The following is a 23,628-nucleotide window of genomic DNA, read 5'->3' as shown; positions in this document are numbered from 1 at the left end:
AAAGTTACTCTTTCATTTGAGGTTATTTACACCTGAACCGAGCACATTTTCTCCAGTTTGGCTTTACCCGAATCTAAAAGCTTCTTGAAGTGTCAAAATAGCAACGAAAAAGCAATGAAGTAGAAAGATAAAATGATGGAAAAAGTGGCAAAAATGTGATGAAAACACAATAAAAATGCCAAAAAAAGGAACAGAAAAGGAATAAAAAACTGAGGAAAAATGTGTGACAAAAACGAAAAAAATAAAACATGGAAAAAATTGTCAAAAAAGTGACGACAACGCAGCAACAATGTGAGGAAAAAAGCTCCATTTAGATGAGTTTTGCAGGTCTTTCAAATGAGGCATGAAACTGGCCTACAGGCTAAGCTGAACTGGAGAAAATGCACTTGGTTCGGTTGGGGGGTTAAGAGGTTAAAATACAGTTTCTTTCCTCAAAGGAACACATTGCAGAACTGAATCATTACATCTCAGTTTCATAACCATAACAATAAGAAAGAAAAGATCAAAACCGCCAGGGAACAGTTTAGCTGTGCATCATTCTGGGCTGTGGGCATTTGCAAAGTGCTTTTTTTGCATTCTTAATTAGTGGTAAATAAGTTTGTGAAGTGCAGCTGACTTGTTTTTAATCATACACAGAATTTCTGTACAGGAATATAATGCAAATCAACGTGAAAGTATTCAGAACACAATACTCTGATTGGACAAAGTAGCACAATGCATAGCACAAAACACTAGAAAAACCAAACCCTAAACTAAGTCTGGGTAATACAGTTACGCCGCACATCTTTGCCATTACAAGTGAGAGACCGTCCCCGGACAAACTTATTGACAGAAAGATCTAACCAAAATGATGCGTTTGCTTGCTCTATCTGCAGAAATTACCCCATGTATCATAAATCACAGGCCTATTATTATAGATTATGTGTCCTTGCAATTTCAGGATTATTCCATTAATTTACGGTTCGCTATAAAAACTTTGCCGTTATGGGATTATTGACGAAATAAAACGAGGAATCCATTTGCCCAAATTGCTTGTGACTGAATCAATACGCCGTAAAAAATAACATTCACGGCGGCGATAAATGCATAAAAGTAAGTCTTAAACAAATTATTTCTTGTCCCCGCGATGCCCGGGGAGCATAAGCCGTCCCTTTAATGGTTACAGTTGCTTAAGTTTTTTTGGCCAACTATACTTTGTCATTAGAAGGTCAAGGATATTGAGTGGAGAGTGTAGTCAAAAACCACCGCCACCAAAACAAGTCGGAGCCAAGAGCGATGGAAGAGCGAGAGAGCGGGACTTTTAGCGACCGCGTTGAGAAATGTGTGCTGGAGAAAAGCTTCCGGGGAAACTGCGCGGGCGAGTTTGTGGGAGCTTGGACACAGGGGATCTCCACAATCTCCATAGTAAAAGTCATCTTCTCTTCCTTTGCTGACCCCTTGTGGCTTGAATTGACTCTGTGCATGATTTCAAATCATAACAACGCCTCCCAAGAACTGACTTCCTGTTTCGATCCAGCGCGCCAAAATAAAAGCACACAGCTCGTCTCATTGATTAGTTCAGAAGGCACTTGCAACATTACAAGAATATAACTAAATACGCACATTTTAAGTGTTTTTTCTTTGTTAATGGTTAGGCGGAAAGAACGTTGATCTGATGAACTGCTGAACACATGAATGGTGCTTTTGTTTTGGTGTGCTGGATTGAAACAGGAAGTCCCTTCTTGGGTGGTGCTGTTATGATTTGAAGTTATGCACATGAGTCAATTGGCGTCAACGGGAAGGTCGGTGGATTTGGATCAACCAGCTCATCCATATTCTCTCTGTAGGTCTGCATAGTAAGTTCTAAAGCTCCAGTAAGTAACGACCACTTTCAGCGAGAGATGATGAAATGCCTGTATTGAACATCAACCAACGTAATCTACAACAGAATCAATTCTTGTCCAATGAAAAGCATCAAAGTGGTTGGAATAATAATCCAGCTTCAAAAGGAAGTGGTTAACTGGATTAAAACAACAGCTGTTTATGGGGGGTGGACTGGGAAGAGTGTTTTGCGGGGAGATGAAAGTCCACAGAAATCTCTTTGGGGGGCGGCTGTTACAATCCACAACAAGCGGGACTAATCACTAGCTTCTCGATACCGCCACGAGCCCTCCCCGCTCCGGCGCTGCGGTCCTTCCTGCGTGCTCCATGTGCTCCATGGCTTCTTCTCGCGCACAATGAGTCGATGATGACACATACAAATAAGATAAGAGACGCCTGTGTAGCTGCATACAGGCAGAGCAGCGGAGAGCGGCGGCATCAGGATGTGACTAACTGCACCATCTGAAAGCCCAGAGATGAAACTATCCAGCGGTTTATAGGAACGCTCTTGTGCTCGGTCAATGGGGGCTTGACTCACTGCTGACAGGGTATGGCGGGGGGGCGGGAGAAGGGGTGCAAATGACTGCACAATGAAACCACTTGAGAAGTATTTCGAAACCTTACTTTGCCAAACTTATTACTCGGTTACTGACTTCACGAGGAGACGGTGACCACCACGAGTGCTTTAAAGCAGTGGCTCAGAGTTTAGAGTGTTCTCCCACTCGCCAAAACAGTATTTTTGCGTGAGGATCTGTGGTTACCAGCAGATGAGCCTCCGTTGAGTCTCTAAACTCCTAGAATTCATTTTTCGAAAAAGTCTGTGAGGATTTAGAAAGGGAATTTTACTTCCAGAGCCAAGAGGAGGTCCATACTTTAACATACCCACCACAACTGCAGTACTTACTACATTAGGAAACACAATATCCATATCAAAAGAAGTAACACGCAGCCTAAAACAAAATGTATGGTAACTTTATTGTGTTCTAGAACTTCTTTTAAGCCATATTTTTCAGCCTTGTTTTGATCTTAATTTAGTATTTTCCTAAACCTTATGTTGACAAAAAAAAAATACTTTTGGTTAAATTTAATGTATCGTACCGCACTGAAATGGTTTTGCAACATCGTAATATTCAAGACACGCAGCCCACGTTTGATTAAAATATCTGACTTCCTACTTTCCACACCTTCACTGTATGTCTTCGAGGAAAATCCATACAGGAAATTGTATAAAAAAGGGATAATGGTATACAATTACATAAAGTGTCACATGTAATAATGTGCGGCTTGAAGTGGGTGTGTAGTCACCGCAGTGTCTTCCATAAGGACGTGTTCAAACATAACCAGGATATGACAGGGAGTGAACCGCCAGCCTCCCAAAACCTGTGATTATACAGTGGAAAAAAAAGCACTGCCCTCCATGTAGACTATTCTGGCAATTCAAAAAAAAAATGTCTCAAAAAGTAGGCGCTTCTGTAAAATATACTAATGTGCACTTGATGTTAGTCATGCGGGAGATGCTAACTAGCTGCTAACGTCATTGTGCTCTAGATGAATGAAGTCGGCTTGTTATTAGAGCCTTGTAATAGACAACGTCAGCGCTTGTTCGGTAACAGAGCACAAAGGAAGCATTCACGTCCCTTTATGTAAAAGGGTAAAGGCAGTCGTCATAAACTTTAGAGTTCAGGGAAACATTGAGCTGGTCAGCAACAGACATGTAAATGACTTATATTGTAAGACTGTGCAGTATACACCAAGGCCACTAATGAGGTTATATGTACAATCGTTGTGTTGAAGCTCATTTCTGGGGGAAGCGAAGGACCCAGGAAACATTGCGGATGATAGATATAGATGGCATCTTTGGAATTGCCCATATATGGTCATGTCCGAAGCAGCCAGAGGGAAAAAAAGCAAAGTGGTTCAACAGCCCATAAATGCTTACAAAAACGGATGATGCTAACTAGGAAGCTAAGTTAGCTTCAGGCTACATATGCTAACGTCAGCAAAGGGTGCTGTTTTTCGCTTCTACTGAACAATATACTGTGGGGAAAAAAAGGCTAAAAAGAGTGACAAATTATGATTCCCGTGAAAGGATTTCCTCCCCCTAGGCTAGGCCACGCCCCCTTGTATGAAGCGTTATTGTCTGTATCTCTCCGGCAAATATCCAAGATAGTATAACGTGCAATGTTGTGTCAGGGCTATTCGTTTAGAGCCTTCCCATCCCTCACACCGGTTCAAAAGTGCTCCTGGATTTACTATGGATTTACAAAACCAAGGGCTGCACTTTTCTTTGGTCTTTATCAGAATCAAAGCTGTTATGAAACTCTCGCTCTTCAAAAATATTAGCAGATTATTGCTGCTCTTTCCAGTTTAACATTTGCTTTAATTGCCTCTTATTAGTCAAACCAGTTGCAAATCAGATTCTCACAGTGCACTCTCGCAAACAGGTGCATGCTTTTTTCTGGAGTACTGTTGAGAGGGTTAGCATTAGCATCACATTTCCATGTGAATTGTCATCCTCGCTATCCCACACAACAAGTCCCAAAAGTAACCCTTGACAGGTTTGAGTGCAGGTGCGGGCACTTTACCTGGAATATATTAATTTTAGATACTACATCAGGACCCATAAGAAGACCTCAAAGAAGACATATCATGCAAAAGCGACTTTGTTGAGCTGTCAACCACTGTGTAATTCACTTCGTTCAAGCTGTTCTGAATAATCCTCTTACTCTGGTTGACTTCTTCTATTTCTTCCTTGGTTATATTGCGTCGCAGGGAAAACACAAAACTGTCCTCCACATTTTTAAAGTCCATAATCCACACATTGGATCTGTTCTGAGCAGCTCTGCGCCCAAAGTCTGCTCGCTGCGGCACATATGGATCTGCTTACCATGCTGTTTGATCAAAGTGAAAGTCATTCCCATTGCTGAGGGAGATCCTTATCCCAGACATTATTCCAAATTATAAAATGTAAAATATTCATGCTCAGGTACCCAAAACAACGTTGCCTGAAGCTTGTTGTTGTTCATGATCCACTTTAATTCCTAGTAGTGGAATAAAATTAGTTTTGTCCACCTGCGTATTGTAAAAATAGATATTTGTAGCTAAAGACCTTTGTGCTGTGTATCTAATTCCAAACCCAATTCTGAATTACCATTGGCTCGCTGTAGTTGTTGACAGTATTGCTAGCTGTGCAAAATGCTTATAGACTTATACCTTGGAAATGTGTTGGGAAAGTTGTGAATACATGTGGTCCACAATTCAATTTCAAATGTATCTGTATAGGCTCTTAGTTGTACAGAAGTTGTCCATCTTCTATGAAGGTTCTTGAGTCATCTTCTGTACTCTGTAGTTGATGTGTCGAACGTTTCGCCTCTCATCTAAAAGGCTTTGTCAGCGCGCTAAGAGGAGTCAAAAGAGGCAAAGAGGCCAATTTTTTTGAAGAAGGAGAATCCATTCCAAAGGAATGGCTGACTTCAATTTCACCTCTTCCATTGTACAACAATCTCCTCTGCGTCAGGCCTGGTGAGCTCAGTCATGCTTATGAGGCTGAAACTCAGCCCAGGACAGATCAATAAGCAGGCAATTAGCAGTGATCAGCTGTGAATAGGGCCGGTCAGACTGAAATTCAGTGTGAGTTAGGTTGTTAGGACTTAGAACTACAAAGACTCAAAACTACAAAAGTGAGAGTAGCTGTTAATAGAGGGGAGGGACTGAGCCAAGCTGAACTCCTCCCTGTAGTCTTTATCTGGGCTGCGAGCTGAGCTGAACCTTGAGCGCTGATGAAGCCATTTGGATGAGAGGCGAAACGTTCAATACTTCAACTACAGAGTACAGAAGATGACTCAAGAACCTTCATTGAATTTCAAATTTACTGTACTGTATGAATTTATATTTTTTTTCACTCAAAACCATAGCCTTCATTATGCTGAAAGTGGGAATAAAACTAGTTGCAACCAGACTCCAAAGACCGTGTACAAGAGTCTTAATACAGTGACAGCAACACTGCTCCCAAGCTGGCAACTCGGTCCCGCTCCTGTAATCTACACGGACCAATCAGATCAGAGGTTACAGGATGATTGGCAGCTCCTGCACACGCCCCCATCGCCACCCACAGAACCACTCATTACTGTAATTGGAGGTTTTGCGGAGGATGCAGGCAGAGAGAAAAAGGCGGGAGGGGAGAGAGTTGTCGAGGTTGCGGAGGTCAGTGGCCCGGCCCATTCTCTCTATCTTTCTAAATCAGTAGGCATACATTTTCTTTGGCGTTTCCTTAGAGATTCCGGGCTTATTTGCTGCATCACAAGCGGCTGGTTTTTCAAACAAAGTGTCACGTTACTACGGGCTGTCTGTCTTCGTAGTGAAAGGTTTGTGGTGGGGATTTACAAGCGCACGGTTGGGACCTCAAACTGGAAACGACCAAGACAATCCTAAAAATACTCTTATGTCTACTGCATGCATATAGGAATACTGTGGGCCATTATTGTGTTGATTTTTATGTTCTACATCTCATTAAAAGATGGCAATTTCATATTCACTACTCCCTTCTCAGTATCAATTTGTTTTTCTTTTTCCCCCCGTTTATTCCTGTACAGCACTGCTTAATGAACAAAGCAGGTAGTACTTTTCACCAGTGGGTATCTTCATTTTTCTATTCATTTGCAGCATCAAAGCCGGTTTATTTTTCAAGCGAGGTATTTTGTTACTTCACTTTTTTTTTTTTTCATCTTTCTTCTTTCTTTGTTAGTCTGCAGCTGTTGTGCTCTGTCATGGTTTCTGGTTACCGACCGTATCCATTTGTGTGAGAAGAGATAGAAGAAAAGGCTTTTCTCTCTCTCTTTTTTAAGGATTGGTCACAACAATGCGTCTTTCTTATTTATGTCACTGTGAATAGGTTAATGGAGGGAGAATTGTGGAAAAGTACAAAATAGGTGTTTTCGAATAAAGATAGACATACGAGAAAAATGAAAGACAATTATGTGAAATGGGTGAAGCTAATAGCCAGAAAGATCAGATGGCATCAAGAAAACAACACAGTGGTCAGCGCTATCTATGTTTTTATTTTTGACTTAAAATGAAGACAAAATGACAAACCAAAAAACAATTGTGTCTTGATATAACCACTAGGGAACAAAAACCTTAACCCCCACATGAACTGAGCACATTTTCTCCATTTTGCCATTACCCAACTCTAAAAGCAAAAAAGTGTCAAAAGAGCAACACAAAGCAATTCAAAAAGACGAGAACACAAAAAAAAAACTTCCCAAGTGTGACAAAAACGGCAAAGATGTGCTGGAAAAGCAACAATAACAGAACTAAGGATGATGAAAAGGCAACAAAAAATCAACAAGAAAGCCACAAAAGAGCAAAAAAGTGATGCGATGAAAAAGTGATGAAAAAAAACGGGACCAAAAAACAGCGCAACAACAAAGTTACGATCTGTTTTATAGGTCTTAGCTTTCAAATGAGGCATTACTCTCTGACCTATGGTCTGTAAGCTCCAACAAGAAGCCTTGTTTATTTGGTGCATGTTAATGAACACACCTGAGACTCATGCATGTAAACGCTACACCTGAGTGTCGTCTCCCTCTCACTCTCTCATTCATCCAGGCTCCAGAGGGGACCATATTGTACATGTTTTTGTGGTAGGGGAAACCAGAGCAATCGGAGGAGACCTACGGAGACACAGGGACTCCACACAGAAGTGTCCCATCTGGCATGGAGATCCAACCTGGGACTTTCTGGCTGTGGGCATTCACTGCTGTGCCACTGTAGGACTAAACTAGGACTTAATGAGGATTAATACAAAGAAGGACAGACAAAAACTAAAATGTCCTAATATAAACCAAAACAATAAAAAGTGCGGACATTATTATAATGGCACTAATGTTTTCCACCCTGTTAAGTGCAATCAGGACAAAGGAGCTCCACTGTTTGGTCCAGACTGTCCATTTTCCATAGAGCACAGGCCCAAATAGAAAAGGCACTTTAATAATAAGCACTGTCTTTATTTGTTTTAGCAATCAGACTCTGGTTAGATGTGAGACGTTCGCATTTATCTTTGTGCGCTTGTTTATTAGGAAGTTTTCTATTGTTTTGATTCACTTATTCTTCGAAAATTGTTTGTAAATTGGTACATTTATTGTGCCATTTTCTCGCTCTAAGGGCAAACAAGCACTTTACATTAAGAGGAACATTTTACAGTTTCCCTTTTTACACACATTCACTGGAAGTAAGGTCAGTATCTCGGGTAAGGATACGATGACAGGGGACTGAACACCCAAAGAGACACAAAATGTACTTTTTATTAGCTTTTAACCATGCCTTTATGTTATTTCCTTATTATTGTGCTGTTTAACTGCTGCTTTCTTAACACATACAGTACTTTCAGTTATAAGACAAAATATATCAAAACTACTGTGTCTAAAATAGTCTTTTTTTGCTTTTAGCTTGTCCCGCTTAAAGGTTAATAAAGCGAACCATCATCCTCATTGTACATGTGTATGCTATACTGACAATATCCCTCACCATTTGCCTGAGCTTGGGACTCACTCAAAGCCTATATACCGTGTCATATTCTGCCCCCTTGTGGTTGGACTATCACTGACAGCAGAAGTCATGCCTCTCTTGTGTTTTGAAACCTTTTACCACAAACACTGTAGCTCTTTGGGTCGTGCTGATCACCTGTGTTTTCCTGTTCCCCCCCGGTCAGACTTTCAGACCTGGGCATGTCTGCGTCCGACCTATCTGCGCTTGTTTCTTGTACGTTTGTTTGTAGGACTTTCATCATCATGCCTCCCGTTATTTTTTCCTGTGGTTTCTTCGCTGCACAAACTGACTCGCTGCATCAAAGCCTTTGTAATTTAACCCAAGCCGCCCTTGTTCACATCCAACTCCCCGGGTCCTTCGAAAACACAGGTTGGAGGCTGATATTTTACTCGCAAAAGGCCAGAGGAGAGCAGCACTGTTTGTTCTGCATGGCCATTATTACGGAGCCACTCAGTGAACAAGGCCGACTTTAAAAGATGCTTAGAAGTGTATTTCGCCTCCGCTCTTCTTTGTTTCTGCTACTCAGGCTGCAGATGAAAGCCCCGCGCACGCTTTGTTTACCTTATATTTCACTCCAGCTGCATAAACACCTGGAAAAATCGCACGGTGTTAGCGGGATACATGCACATGAAGGCTAATGCTCCCCAGGTATGGACAGGACTCTATCTACAAACCTCAAAGTCTCAAAAGGGCATGAGAAAGTTGGGCCTAAAAGTGTTGTTACCCAAAGTATTTGATGTGAATGCGATTTGTTCACACATGAAATAGGAAAAGAAAAAAAGGTAAAGGACGTACATTTTAACTAGGGATGCGCCGATCTGAGCCGATACTGGAAGAATACGATATTGGGTATAGATTTCATGAAATTCCACAGTTACCATGGAGCTGTTAGCATACATTTTCCATAGCCTAACATTAGCAAAAAACAGTAAAAAGTGAAGAAAAAAGCAAGGCAAGTGTATTTGTAGAGCACAATTCATACACAAGGCAATTCAAAGTGCTTCACAGTTGCATAAATCCAAGAAAGCAAATCAATAATAACATCAACATAAAATTAATCAATTACAGTAAAAGGCAAGAGTGCAGATAAAATACTTTCAGTCATATGCACGGGCAAAAAGAACTGTTTTCAGCCTGGATTTGAATATTGTCAGAGTTCAGGCCAGTCTCACATCCTCAAATCTGTTCCAGATTTTAGCTGCATGAAACTGAAACGCAGCCTCACCGCGTTTAGTCTTGACTCTGGGAACCACCAGGGGACCCCTTCCTGAAGTTCTCAGGGCCCGAGATGATTCATACGGCTGTAACATGTCAGAGATGTACTTTGGTGCTAAACCATGAAAAGACTTGTAACAAGCAGAGCTGTTTCAAAGTCTATTCTCTGGGCGACCGGAAGCCAGTGCAGAGACCGGAGCACTGGACTAATATGGTCGTATTTCCTGGTTCTTGTCAAGACTCCAGTATTATACCTTTTAAAATCTCTATTACTTTATTATTGCTGCCAATCCCATGATGCTTAGCGGTATGACCTCACATTCCCAAACTCTATTGGCTATAAATATCTCACATTGAACCGATACCTGTTTTGGCTCTCACTGCTTTAAAAATACAACTTTCACCGACTAAGTGAATATGGGCATGCTGTACCTCATTTCGAAGGGCAGAGCCTGTAAAATCAATTCAGTTAGTTTTCATCCCCCCCAATTTTTTTTGGATCATTGCGCAAAATGCTGCGGCTAGCAACAGCATGCTAAAGGTAGCGGCAGAATGCTAAAGCTAGCGGCAAAATGCTAATGCTAGCGAGACAAATCGAGGCTGGGTCAGAAACTAGCGTAGAACTACCTAAAAAAGCCTAATGAAATAAGTGTTTAAAGTTTAAAATGCTGTAGAATAGCTCATCTATCATATTTTTAATGCATAAGTTGTAATGATCAGATCACTTTATGTAAGTTGTTTATATTAATGCAACCTAAAAACATGTAATGTAGCCAAGGATATAAAAAAGCCCAGTCATCCTTGCTAAATGTTTTTCCATTAGTCTATCCATAGATATCACTGATAATTGATTTGTAACATCATGACAAGAAAAGACAAGACTTTATTTATCTCACAATGGAGAAAAAAGGACCATCCACTTTTTCACTCAGAGAAGACACTTTAAAGAAAATCTCTTGGTGTCGGCTAGTCCCGGATATCGGCAGATACTCAAACCAGGACAGAAAATGACATACTTCTCTTTCACATTCACATCCATTCACTGTAGGAACCTATAATGAGGAAGCTCGAGACTTCATAGAAAGCCTAGCAGTACATCCACACTCCAAATAGAAAGGTCAAAGCCATGTACCATTCCATTGTAAAGGCCAGACAGTAAATAATGTTGGAAAAGAGTCTTATTTTACTTAAGGCTTTTGTTGTTGGGGAACGCATGTGCAAAGGTACAGTACGTTTCAACAAGTTTGAGGGAGAAAACTGTAAACTTCATTAAAGAATTGATCATGTTTGCTCTTGTCCGAATGATTAGCTTGGTTGACATGCAGCTCAAACAATCCAAAATGAATGGTCTGTCCATAGAGTCTGTATTAGAATAAAGTAAAATCATGGCGGCTTGCTCATGTAGGAAAAAAAGACAAATAACGATCACGCTGAAGAGTGAGGGAAAAGCGCCATCTTCTGCCAAATCAACAAGCCAAACCTTAAAGCTGTTAATCAGCGGAGATAGAAGTTGGCTCTGAATAAGACAAAGAGAGGAAATGTCTTCATGCACATTTCAGTGGCTGTGATTGGACAGTCCTGAAATAAAGTATTCAAATAGGAGTGAGTAAAGGCCAATTGTTTAATGCTTTTTACAGTCTTAAATCACAAAGTGTGGTCAGGCACTCAACTACTTTGTTATATTGGCTACGGCGGTGATAACTTCTAACACCGACTGCACTCAATGCCCAACTTTCCCAGTGTTGGAGAGAGAGATGTTGGAGCAGGTACTCTGGAGAACGATGGAGGACTAAGTGTGCCAATGAAAAACTACCTCGTAAAGCAGTGTGCGCAGAGAGAGTGCACATGCATAGACAATAGCGTTCTCCATAGTGTAGTTTTTGTGTGAGCGATTTTTCTTTCTCTTTTTTTTTTTGCCCGTCTGTGTGGAACGCAGCAGATGTGCTCAGAGATCCCCAGAGGTGGCTCCTGCCTCTCTGCTGCGCCCGCTCTCATCTCTCACGGTCTCACAGTCCCTCCTCTGTTTAGACTCCCTGCTCCCGGTCCCCGGTTGCTTCTCAGCCCTCTATCGCTTGTTCACTTCGTCCTCACTGTAGTGTCACCTCCGCGCGTCTGGGAAGTTCGGTGCATGGCTTGGTTGGGGCCAGCGACGCCTCAAGCGGCTAGTCTTCGAGGGTAACGCTATCCTCGTGTGTGCAGCTCAGTTGTAAACTCAAGCTGTCAGTCAGTAAGGTTTGTAAGGAGAATATTGGAGGGAGTAATAACAGTCCACTGCTCATTTGTAAATCTACCTTTTTCCAAATGCTTTCCCCCCCGATGCAAAAGTAAGTCTGAATATCTAGAACTAGAGCTTCTGAATCAGAATGTGTTGATTGTCAAAGTTTTTGAACGTTGCTGTGACCTGGTGTGAAACCCTATTGAACAGGGCAGTATGAATATCTCTTACGCCAGAGGTTCCCGAGTTGGTAGAGCGGGTCGTCTCATGATCGCAAGGTCAGGGGTTCGAATCCCGCCACCTGCCGTTGTGTCTTTGGGCAAGACACTTCACCCACCTTGCCCCCATAATCCCTATACCTGATTTTTGAAATGAATTTAAATGTTAATTGTGGATTCTTCTTCTCAAAGTCTTCACAGAGACAAGTTTGTATGTTTCACAATTTGAAGGGTCACATTTCAGGGTCACTGTCACAGAAATCCTACAAAACTAGCCTGAAACTTAATGAAATTGATAGAGATGCTTTAGATGGACAAATGTTTATGTTTACAATATACAAAAAAAGGACAAACCATTTTTTTTTGTTTCACCATTAGACAAAAAAATGGGTACAGTGCCTTACAGTGCATACTGTAAGGACAAAATTCAAGTCAGTTTCTTGGCTACAAACTCTCCTGGGTAAACTCTTCCTCAGTCGCATAGTTGCACAAGTGTCTCTGGTGGTTTTGTTATGTAAAAGTAGTTCACCGTGTAAGAAAGTTTGGAGACCCCAGCTATAAAACAACCGCAGACCCATTCCATTGCTCTCAATATTCTCCCTTTTATTTTGAGCACCCATTAAACTATTCCAGTGTCGGGCTTCTCCGCAATAACATGGGAAGATGCACCATATCTCTCGACTTTTAAGCTTCAACAGGCTAACCTTTTCCCATGCTTCATCTCTATCTACGAGTGGTCCCAACTAGGCCAGCGCGTCACATGACCAGTTAGTCACGCCATAAATCACTTCCTGCTGTTGCCTCGATGGATTTCAGCTGCTATTTTCAGACCGGGAAAAATTCGCAAGAAATATTTATGAGCAAAAAAGTAAATATAGTCATTCCGTTTCCGAGATTGTGTGGAGAGGGCTCTCTTTGTTCAATTGTGAACATGTGCCATCAATAGAGAGAGAGAGAGAGAAAACGAGATAGTGGGAACAAGGTGACGAGGAGTAGCACGGGCACAGATAATGAAAACTAAACAACATCTATTTTTCTGTCCCGCTTTGTCTTCGATGCACCTATTTTTTTCCTTTGTTGTCTTCTCGTCGGGGGAGTTGAGAGGTGCATGTTATTGCGGCGTCTTAGACAAATAATCAACATGAAGAAACAGCAGGTGGATGTGTCTAATTTTGTATGGAAGACTGAGCTTTTTATAAATCAGACACCCAGACAGGATGTTTTTCAGATAATCCCCTGGAGATTAAGGTCTGACAAAGTCAAAATATGATGCTCGGATCTTGGCCATCGACGATCCTTGTATTGATTACTGAAAACAACATCGATTTTTCTGTAAATTTATGGCTGCTCTTATCTCAAAATTAGCATTCACACTAAATCTACTCATTGTCTAAATCGACACATTGTAGTAGTTCTCAATTAGAGGGTTAAAGGTCCATTCCATGCAGGGAAGTTAGTCTGGTAACGGAGCTATTGGAGCAGTATGAAGGGGCGGGCCTAACGCGCACAGATTGTCAGTGAAATAAACCAACCAGCAATTAGCGGACATGATGACAGCTGTAGTGCAATTTAAACTGACGAGAGCGCCGAGGCACAATCCTCGACTCCTTCATCATGATCTTATCCATGATTAGTTTTTACTTATAACTTCTGCATGTGTCACTGATGATAGAACTACAACATAGAGGCGCAGTGAGTGACGTAACCTTGTCAATTGCCTGTGACGGTTGTGATTGGTTCAGCCTCAGCCGCCAATCAGTCACTTCCAGACCCACCTTCTTTCGCACAGAAAAGAAGTGGGTGTGGTTTACCAGGCTAATGTATTTGACCTTCCAGGGAACCAGCGGATGCTTTGGTGGATAGCCGAGTGCCTTTACTTCCCATCCCGATGTCCTGTAGGACGCTCCAGGTTCAATTGACTCTGTGCATAACTTCAAATCTGAACAACTTCATATTTCGATCCAGCACGCCTAGATATAAGCACCATCTTTTTCCTTTGTTCAGCAGTTCATTAGTTCTTTCTTTCTGCCTAGCTTTATTAACAGAGCTGTGTGCTTTTATCTTGTCATGCTGGATCGAAACAGGAAGTCGCTTCTTGGGTTGCCTTGTTATGATTTGAAGTTGAGTTAATTGTTTTTTAGGTTTTCACTGCTGATTGAACCGTCTCCATTTCATTCCGAAACCGGGGTCATTGAAAGGTCAAATACACACGAATATCAACTTTTTTTTTTTACATAAAAGTTGCATAGTGCACCTTTAAGATTTAAATTGTGGGTCATATTGAGGTTGAATGGGCAGATCTGTGGCTGAGGTTAACCTGAGAAATGGCTTGGTTTGACCCCCAAATAGTGTTGGCCTTTCTGTGCAGGGCTGAGCCAAGATTTGGAGACAGGGAGTACAGGGAAGTGTAATAATCTCTAAAACTTTACACACAATATTGTTTTTATATGTTCTTCAGATTAGGCCACAGATGTCAAATGACTGCCCTATGGCCTCAAACTGGCCCTTAAATCAAATCACTGAACAAAAGTGATTGAAAATATGTATCTCTTCTTACCTTCATCATCCAAATCATAAATGTGGTGTACTCCGTCATAGACTTAATGTTTAATACTTCACTTTCCCACCAACTCACAAAAACAGTGCATCGATGAGCAGTTATTGCATCACAAAACATCCATTTGTGACACATCTGCCAGAGCATCTAAAAACGATATAATTAACTGCTGTGAAAAGATCAATTATCCCCGCCATTGATTTAACCCAAGATCACCTCAGTCAAAGCGCTGCTCGGAATCCCATCGACTCGACCATTTGACGTCTAATAATAGGCGTCGGAGTTTACAAGCAGGCTAATGTTGGCTAATGCCCCGGTGATCGCCTCATCGCCGCAGAAGGCCTGCTTTCTGCCTGAATTAAAATGCGATTTGCGTTTTGTGCGCGGCTCAAATAACAGCCTAATCACTCCCACAGATTCACACCCGTTATTACCGCGCATTATGGGCTGTCACACGCTACATATTCAGCCCACGTGTCACACTGGGCTCATTTCCCTTTAGCAATAATACAAGCACTATAAATTCCTAAATAGTCTAGCATAGAATACAGAATGGATTTGGCTGCTTTGTTGCAAAAAGAAAGATAGATAAATTAATCAATCATGTGAAATATATCCGACCGTCTAATGCTGCTTTATCTGGATTTGCGTGGATGAAAACATAATCATCCTATATTGAGCTGGTAATGTCTGCAACATGGCAGCTTTCTGATACCAATCCATTGATAATTTCCTCTTACATCCATCTCCAACAACAAGTCCAGCCTGTACCAGAAAAGCTCCTAAAGCATAAGCTCGATGTTTGCGATGCAACTCGTCTTTCCGAGGTCATTTATAGATGTTTTCTTTCTCTTTGTGCACCATGATAGAGCCATGAACAATGAACTTTTTGACAAGACTATTACAACACAGAATTCATTTTCTTTCTTGGTGTTGAAATCTTGGCAACTAACCACTTGTTAGTCAAATATGCTCAAAGCTCTCTGCTGTTTTATTTCGTAGGAGTAGCTCACGAGGGGAAATGTGGGAGAGCCTCTCACAGGAGGGGTACAGCTAACGTTTCATAATGTTTAACAGGGCTACATTACTCATATTTATCTGTTTACATCAATGCCATCCCTTGGACAGCATAACTCTTCGGATGTTGATGTGCTAGTGAACCGTTTGTGCTTTATTACAACCTGCATCTTGCTAGTTTCATTTCACAATTTCATACCCCAGAGCGTTTGCTTTTACTCGCAGTATCAGGGTTCATGATCTGTTGTAAATTATTGTTGCGCCGAAAAAAGAGATCTTCCCAAATTCCTTCTGTGTGTTTACTTTGGGACGGACCAAAGCAGGAGCCGAGCCACGTCCGATAAGGTCCAGATCTGAACGTCATAAAGCAGATAAGATGCCGGTGTGTTTAGACAAACTGTGCAAATAAACACGAGGTAATGGCGCTGTGAGGACCTGCCCATGTTGTGATAAGGTCCACACAGTGATGTCCGCCCTAAAAGTTTAACATCGAAATTAAGTAAGATTGGCAAAAGTGGAGTAAACAGCGCAAGATGTTTCGATTCACTGTGTTGTATTAATGAGCTGGTCTTAAGGGATACTGCAGAAGCACAAAAAGGCTGTTTCAATGTAAAAACTGGCAGTTTCTTGTTCAAAATAGCAGTGTTGTATTGCAGCAATATGGAGCAGACAGCAGAGGGAAAATACCACGGTCATTTGCTCCATTTCAGTGCATCTTATGTGGTCGTACTTGCCAAGGCATGTTCTGTGGAAAAAGCATTTCTCCAGCATTGTGAGCATTGATAGGTCTATACAGTCTCATGCCGACTTTCAATCTCGCTCTGCCGCTCAGACTTCGGCGGTCCAGAGGTGTGAAAGGCTCCTCTTGTGGCCGTGAAATGGGGAGGCATTTGTTCCACTAGCTCCCGCCCCCCCCACCCAGAATGAGAGACCACTAACAGCCAAAGGGCCATTTCGCACACGGGACCGGAATGCTAAAAGCTAATGCTAATTTAACTGCAAATGTGCCGAGGCCTCATGGGAACTGTAGTCATTCGTTCTCCAGAGGTCCGGCTCCAAATGACCTCTTTTACATGCAGCCATTCGTCATGTTATTTCTAAATGTTCATTAATATTGATTTCAGAGGCGCACTGGGCCCTTCAGTTGCTTAGAGTTAAAGTCAATGCATGGATTAGCTCAGACCTCATTGGGTATTTGAACCACAGAGAGAAGAGAAGGCTATAGTCGTTTGATTGGGCTTTTTTGGTCAAAGTGGTCTGGAATCAGATTATTGTTTTTACACTGCCTTTTGGTTATATGAAGCTTCTGTGCAAATTCAACTTGGGAGACCTACCTGCAGCTCTCATTTGTTGCCTCATCACCTGCAGCTTCATCTCAAGGCTCTGTTCGTCGTTGTCAACTGTCCGCCCCAGGTCTCATCTTTTACCACCACCAGACTCCAGGGGAAAACTCAGTCAATCATTTGTCATCGCCATGTATTTAATATTGTTAATTTTGTCTTCCGCCGGGGGCTGAGCCCCAATTATGATTCATGTGCAATAAAACTCTCCTAACGCCACTCTGTTTCTGTGAGTCTTTTGAGGTTGAAATGCTGCACAGCAGTATATTTATGCTAGGTTCTTCCTTTTCAATGTTGCCAAGAGTTTAAAAACATTAGAGATGCATATAGGATAGGAAACAAGAAAATATCCTCTCTCATTGTATAAAATGTTAAATTTTGAGTGTCCTAACTGTGTATGTTTGGATATTGTCACCTGTTTTTGTCCCAATCACTCCATTCTGTTTTTGGGGGGCAGCTTATAAAATGATCCCATTTTTGTCTTTATACCCTTTTGTTTACCTTAATAAATCGTTTTCGTAATCCTTCTGGGGGTAATACAAGTGTTAATGCAAAATTGCAACTTCGTCTGCGGATCAGAGGGCCCAATACACACTAATAGAATCACGAAGAAGAAGCTAACAAGCTAAAGGGCAAAGCTAACTGTGGGCTAGCGCCACTTAAACAGTATTTACAGCCAGGTTTGAGTGAAAAAAATTATCTTCATTGTGTAATCGGATGTACAATATCCCTCTTTCCTCTTTGTTTTGTCTGTCAGCGTAGTATTTACATGGACAATTAATGAGGAAAAAAAAACGTAACATGCTACGACACTTATGGCCTCTAGGGGCATGAGTTACTTAGTACTGCTTTAAGCTTTAATTTCAGTCTTTTCTATCTTTTCTATTACATCTCACAACATGTTCAACTTTTATATTTTTCAAGATGGTCACCTCGTAGTTTCTACTGTTAATCTACACAAAATGCTAGATCACAAAACACAAAGTAAAATCCATTAACCGATCCATTAAAGGAATAGGCCACCATTTTTACATACTGAGATATGTTCTTACCTAACCTTAGACGAGTTAATATATCCCCGTCTGGTCTTTGTCCGTGCTTTGTGCTTTGTCTCCCACATGTCATATAGCTCCAAAAAAGCTCACGATAGAAGCTGTTTTCAAGCGAAGTATATTTACACAGAAATGTAACATGTCGATTTTATAAGCAGATAAAAAGGGGTACTATATTTTGAGGCGTAATGATACGAGGAGCACGACGTCCGCGCAGTAACTCCTAAAGGTTATTGACGGAAGTGAGCGGGGGGAAGTCTTTAGGAGTTACACTTATAGTATTTACAAATACTGTATGACGTTTGCACATTGGGAGGAAGAACTTAGACTTGTAATTATACCAATATTTCAGTATACCTATAAAATGACCTAAAATGTACAGTTTTTCTTATAGCTAAACTTCCATTATTTCCAAGTGTGAGTCCCGTTGCTCTTCATCAGTAACGTGATTGTTTTGTGTCCCGTTTGCAGATGTGTTGGACAGCATGGCGCGCTTCACCGTCCCGGGAGTGTTTAACTACAGCATGCTGACCCTGTCCGACCACGAGAGGGTGCTGTACGTGGGAGCGAGAGAAACACTGTTCGCCCTGGACCCCAATGACATCAGCAGGCAGCTACGACCACAGGTGAACCCAAAAGCAACAACTAACATTTGTGATTTAGAAGCTTTGATCAAATGTTTTGACACAAAGTCATTTCACACAAAGTCCTGTTGAATCGTGAGAATAGCCTGAAATTGACTTCGAGTTCCACAGTCAATAGTTCAGAAATCAATATCTCAAAGCCACCCAAATTGAATTATGTCCAGTGCCAGGCTACATTAGCTTAATGAAATTAGCTTCATATTTAAAAGCTTATAGAGGCTTAGCTGGGACACGCCATAATCTCCGTCTCAGACGCGCCATTAACTTACACACTGACCTTAATTTATTATTTTTCATTTTGGCTTCAAGGACGGCACGTAGCAAAACTGGCTGGAGGATCACCGCAGAGCCTAAGTGCTTTAATAAATGCCTGTGTTAATGTTGGCGCTTTTATTGGGCGACATGATACGTCTTTCATGAAATGTTCGATCTCCTCTGACGCTAAAATGATCAAGACGTCGGGCAATTAGGAGTCTACTTCAGATGTGTCCTTTACGCCGGGTCAAACCTGTCGTAAAGAAATCATTGGTTTAACAAGCTTCAGGGATGGTTTAGACGTGTCAGCGAGCACAACAAAACAACACACGCCTCCAACCATTCTGAAGCTTTAAAAAGACAGTTTATTGTTGATGATTTAAATGGAGGTAATCATAAACAATGGGAGCTAAAAACATTATGTTATTGGTCTTTTCCACGACAAAACAAAGCATTTGATTCAATAGCCTGAAACCTAGTTATGGAATAAGATAAGTAGGCAGTTTGAGCCCAGCCTTGAGTGCTCTTTAAAAGCAGTTGTCTCCGGAAAGCGCTAATTATCTTCCATTTAAACAATAGTGCATTTTTTACAGATGGAAACTTACCTATCTGGTAAAATGCATCGCTATCTCTATGAGCTTATTAAACATTCAAATAAAGTATTACAAAGTGTTGCTAAAGACCGTGTTAGAAAAAGTTACTACTGATTTCCAAAACAGTGATACAATCTAATCTAAGTCGAGCGAAACGGATCCTATACTGTGGTTCAAGGGATTCTTTTTCCCGCCATTTGTCAATATTAGAAAGTGTTGAAAGGTTCATGCGTGTCAAAGTAATGTCAAAGTAAAAGGCAATTGAAGACATTAGTTTCAAATCTCGGATCGCAGACTGTGTGGAGCTCTGTTTGCGTAGGTTTCCTCTGGGCTTTCGCTAGTGAAAATGAATGTAGGAATAAATAAATATGAATAAAACTAAACCTTAATTACTGCTCATCAAACAAAAGGCTCAGTTTTGAAGACAACTTTGAATTTGGAAAAAAAAAAAAAAATCACTGCTGACAAAAGCCGCAAGCCTCATTTCTACGTTTAATATTTTGGCCCGAGTTCCTGCATTTTCAGACGCGCTGCCAAGTTATTAGTCGATTCAAACATTATTTATGTTATCTGTTGCTTCGAGGCTTCAGGGGTTATGTTGTGATCACCGAGCTGCCAAGTTTTCTGATTGTAGTAAGTGGCGACATTGGCTTCAGTGAGTATAAATCTCCGCCGTCTTCAGCAGCGGCTTGCGTGGGAGGACGCGCTCACGCTTGTTTTGCGTCCTGGAGGTTTACAACATATTTTTTATTGTAATCGTTTTAATTACGAACACTCTTAAAGTTGTTGGAAAGTATTCTTGAAGTATAATTTCTTTGTCGAGCAAGAAATAGTCGCTCATAAACAAACACTGAAACTACAAGAAGTGGCTGCAAAATAGAGAAGTACACAATTTATAACTATATTGAAACAACAACAATAATGACATAGAAATTGAAGAAGTGGCAAAAGTAAATTGTATTGAACTAAACAAATCTGTTATGCAATGCAGGTAAAGGTAGGACGTACATAATCTATTCACTCATTGGGCAAATTTACCAAAATAAGTTTCAATTGTACATATTCCATTCAAGCATATGTTTTCATATTTCAGATTAATATTATTCTAGCTTTAGTAAATGTGATGGTGGGTACAATTTGTGTAGAAGATTGACTTAAGTAAGTGTAATTCATTGCTCTACCCATCTGCCCTCAACATCTGCATTTATAGTCATGATTATGGAGATTGGAAACCCTCGGAGGCTCAATTCAGAGTTCCAATAATTACAATCAATACAATTACAAGGTCTAATGGAGGTGTGCAATGAGCGGCCTGTGGTGGTTTGGGGGTTGCTATCTGATTTAGCAGAGTAATTGAATTATACTGGTCACACCTACCAGGAGAGAGGGATGAAATGAGAAATAAGACTGAGACTAAACCGGGGCTCAAACAGGTCTATTCGGGGCTCATTTTTGGGTCTAAAGCCCCACTGCAGTTTGAAGTCAGTGGGCCGAGAGCGCCACAGTCATGATCCCTTTGAGAAACTGGACTGCCCAAAAATATGTTCTGAATTTTGAAACGGGTGATTTCAATCTAGGACTGAAGCAGGTTGAAACTGGCACTTAACAAATCAGTGCCGAACATAAACTGTACAAAAGGTTTAGATTATTATACTGGAGTTTCACTACATCACTTCCATGACAGACTCTTGTGTCCCACCAGCTGCCCGTGGCCCACAGTTTGAGACGCGCCGGTCCTCTGTAATGCTAACACACCTGTTGTCCTCCCCGGTGTGTCGTGTTCTTTGGATAGACTCTGACAGTGTATAGACCTGGGATATGTCGCACAGTCTGTCACCATCTGGACACTGCTCTCCTATGGTTTAGCTACCTCTCTCTCTCTCTCTCTCTCTCTCTCTCTCTCTCTCTCTCTCTCTCTCTCTCTCCCTCTCTCTCCCTCTCTCTTCTTTTACCTCACTTCTTCTCTCTATCTTGCTCCATCTCTCTCCCTCTCTCTCTCTTCTTCTATCTCTGCCCCCTCTGTTTCTCTCTCTTCCTCTCTCTCTCTCTCTCTCTCTCTCTCTCTCTCTCTCTCTCTCTCTCTCTCTCTCTCCCTCTCTCTCCCTCTCTCTTCTTTTACCTCACTTCTTCTCTCTATCTTGCTCCATCTCTCTCCCTCTCTCTCTCTTCTTCTATCTCTGCCCCCTCTGTTTCTCTCTCTTCCTCTTTCTCTTTCTCTCTCTCTCTCTCTCCCTCCCTCCCTCCCTCTCTCTGTCTAATGGGTTTTTTGTACCTCTCTGTTCTGTCTTTGCCTCAATCTTCATCAGTTTTGTTTTGTGCAGAGCATGTCTGGGAATGCCAACAGCTGCACATGATACTGACAGATACATCATGATTACATTATCGGCATGAGCACAGTAATTAAACTTAACTGAGGTGACTGTAGACGCCGCTGACCAACAATAGTGTAAAATAAACCAATCATTTCCTTTTTTTAATATGGTTATGACAAATAAAACTCGTGGCGTGTTTTGCGCATTTTAGACATACGGTATAATCCCAATCTCTACAAAAGCAACCCAAATCCCAATCCATATAGGAGCTGTTCACTGCTGCCCTCTGCTGGTCTCATCGTCTTTTTCTGCATTACTGGACTTCAGATCTTCTTTCAAGGTTGTCAAATGAGCAAAGCTGTACAAGAGGTGGCCAACATTAGTTGAAAGTGAAAACTATGAAAGTGTAGCCAAGGCAAGACCTCTTGAGTTGTGCTATTTTATGAGTCCATTGAGGTTCGTGGTTCCAGCAAAAAGAAACGGAGAATTCTTTAATATCAGCCATTCAATCATCAAAGTTTTGGACTGAAAGACCTTGGAGGCCTTCAGCCTTTGCTCTGCTTTTATATCAGTGGATTTTTGTGGCCTGAAAATCAGCCCAATTATAAGAATAGCGTGCGATACAGCTTGTATTCATATTTTAATGTGTACTACTGTTTCCACTTGTTCATTATGTCAAAAGTATTGTGTCTACTGATGACCTTTCTAGCTTTTCTGCAGGATGAATATAAAGGTTACTTCAAAGACACTTGTTACAGCTAATTATGCTCTCAAAAAAGCCATTACTGGAATATGACCATGGCTGCCTACTTGATGTCAGCCTTTTGGTTTTCTTTAAGAAGGTCTGTGTGGATCGCAGCGTCCTGATAGGAAAATGTAGTTATTTTTGGAGGTAATTACATGGACACTTGGTTTCTGCATTTGGAAACCTTAATTGCTGGAGTTTGATGTTTTGCGGCGTCAGCGTAAACACTGCACTTTGACCGCTAATGAATTTTGAAAAAAAAAAGGCAGTACAGAATGGAAAAGAGGGGAGTTTTTAGGCATCGCTTCATTATTTAAAATATTTAAAATGGATATTTTTCTAGTTTTCTGGTTCTAGTAGCTCATCAAATTTGCAAGGACCACCTTGCTCCAGATCCTAGGTGGGATTGAGCTAGGGCTGTCACGATAATTACTCTATCGACTTATCGTTATCTTTGTTTGAGATACTTGTGTGGTATTGTAGGATATGATAATGCACTTTTAGAACAAAGGTTTACTGTCATTCTTATGCCTGAGAGTTGCCAGAATCTAGTATCGTGAGAGTCAATAATATCGTTTAACACGATACTTTCCCGCCCCAATATATCGAACTTCAAATTTGTTATCGTGACAGGCCGAGATGTAGCCGTTGAAGGGAATTGGTGGTTGTCCGGTGCAGATTGGCAGCCTCGCCTCGCTTCTGTCCGTGGCTCCATCAGCTTCCCACCACCGCATACGGAATGAATCCATAACGACGACAGTGTGACGTTTTGAGAAGCTTGACAAATGTGAAAGAGTTTTCCCGCTCCAGTAGAAACACTAACAGTGGTCATTTGCGCGGAGGGCCGCTTGTAAATCCAGGACCTGTGAGATTGGACTTGGCCCAATAACAATCTAACAAAAGCTTATGGCCGGACAGTGGAGACCTGCGGCTCATAAAGACACTATATTACACCGACTTTTATGGAGCGCATTAACAATCGCTTTTAATAATGTGAGACACAAGAAGTGATGCATCTGGTGATACACCCGTCCAACTCTGGTGTTTAACATACTGTAC

The 23,628-nt window shown here is 41.4% G+C and overlaps 1 protein-coding gene across 3 annotated transcripts in view; it reads left to right on the top strand.

Annotated features, from left to right (window-relative positions):
• Positions 1 to 23,628, top strand: part of sema4c (sema domain, immunoglobulin domain (Ig), transmembrane domain (TM) and short cytoplasmic domain, (semaphorin) 4C) — a 159,462-nt gene that overhangs the window by 94,549 nt on the left and 41,285 nt on the right. For all 3 annotated transcript variants that reach the window (XM_079567376.1, XM_079567374.1, XM_079567375.1), the window contains exon 4: positions 18,492 to 18,646. In XM_079567376.1, coding sequence (XP_079423502.1) covers positions 18,492 to 18,646 — 155 coding nt within the window. The remainder of the gene's footprint in view (positions 1 to 18,491; positions 18,647 to 23,628) is intronic.

Source organism: Gobius niger (genome assembly GCF_951799975.1).
Source record: "Gobius niger genome assembly, chromosome: 1".
In the NCBI taxonomy this organism is placed as follows: Eukaryota; Metazoa; Chordata; class Actinopteri; order Gobiiformes; family Gobiidae; genus Gobius; species Gobius niger.
Note: the sequence above shows the minus strand (reverse complement) of the source record. Positions and strands in the feature narration are given on the sequence as shown.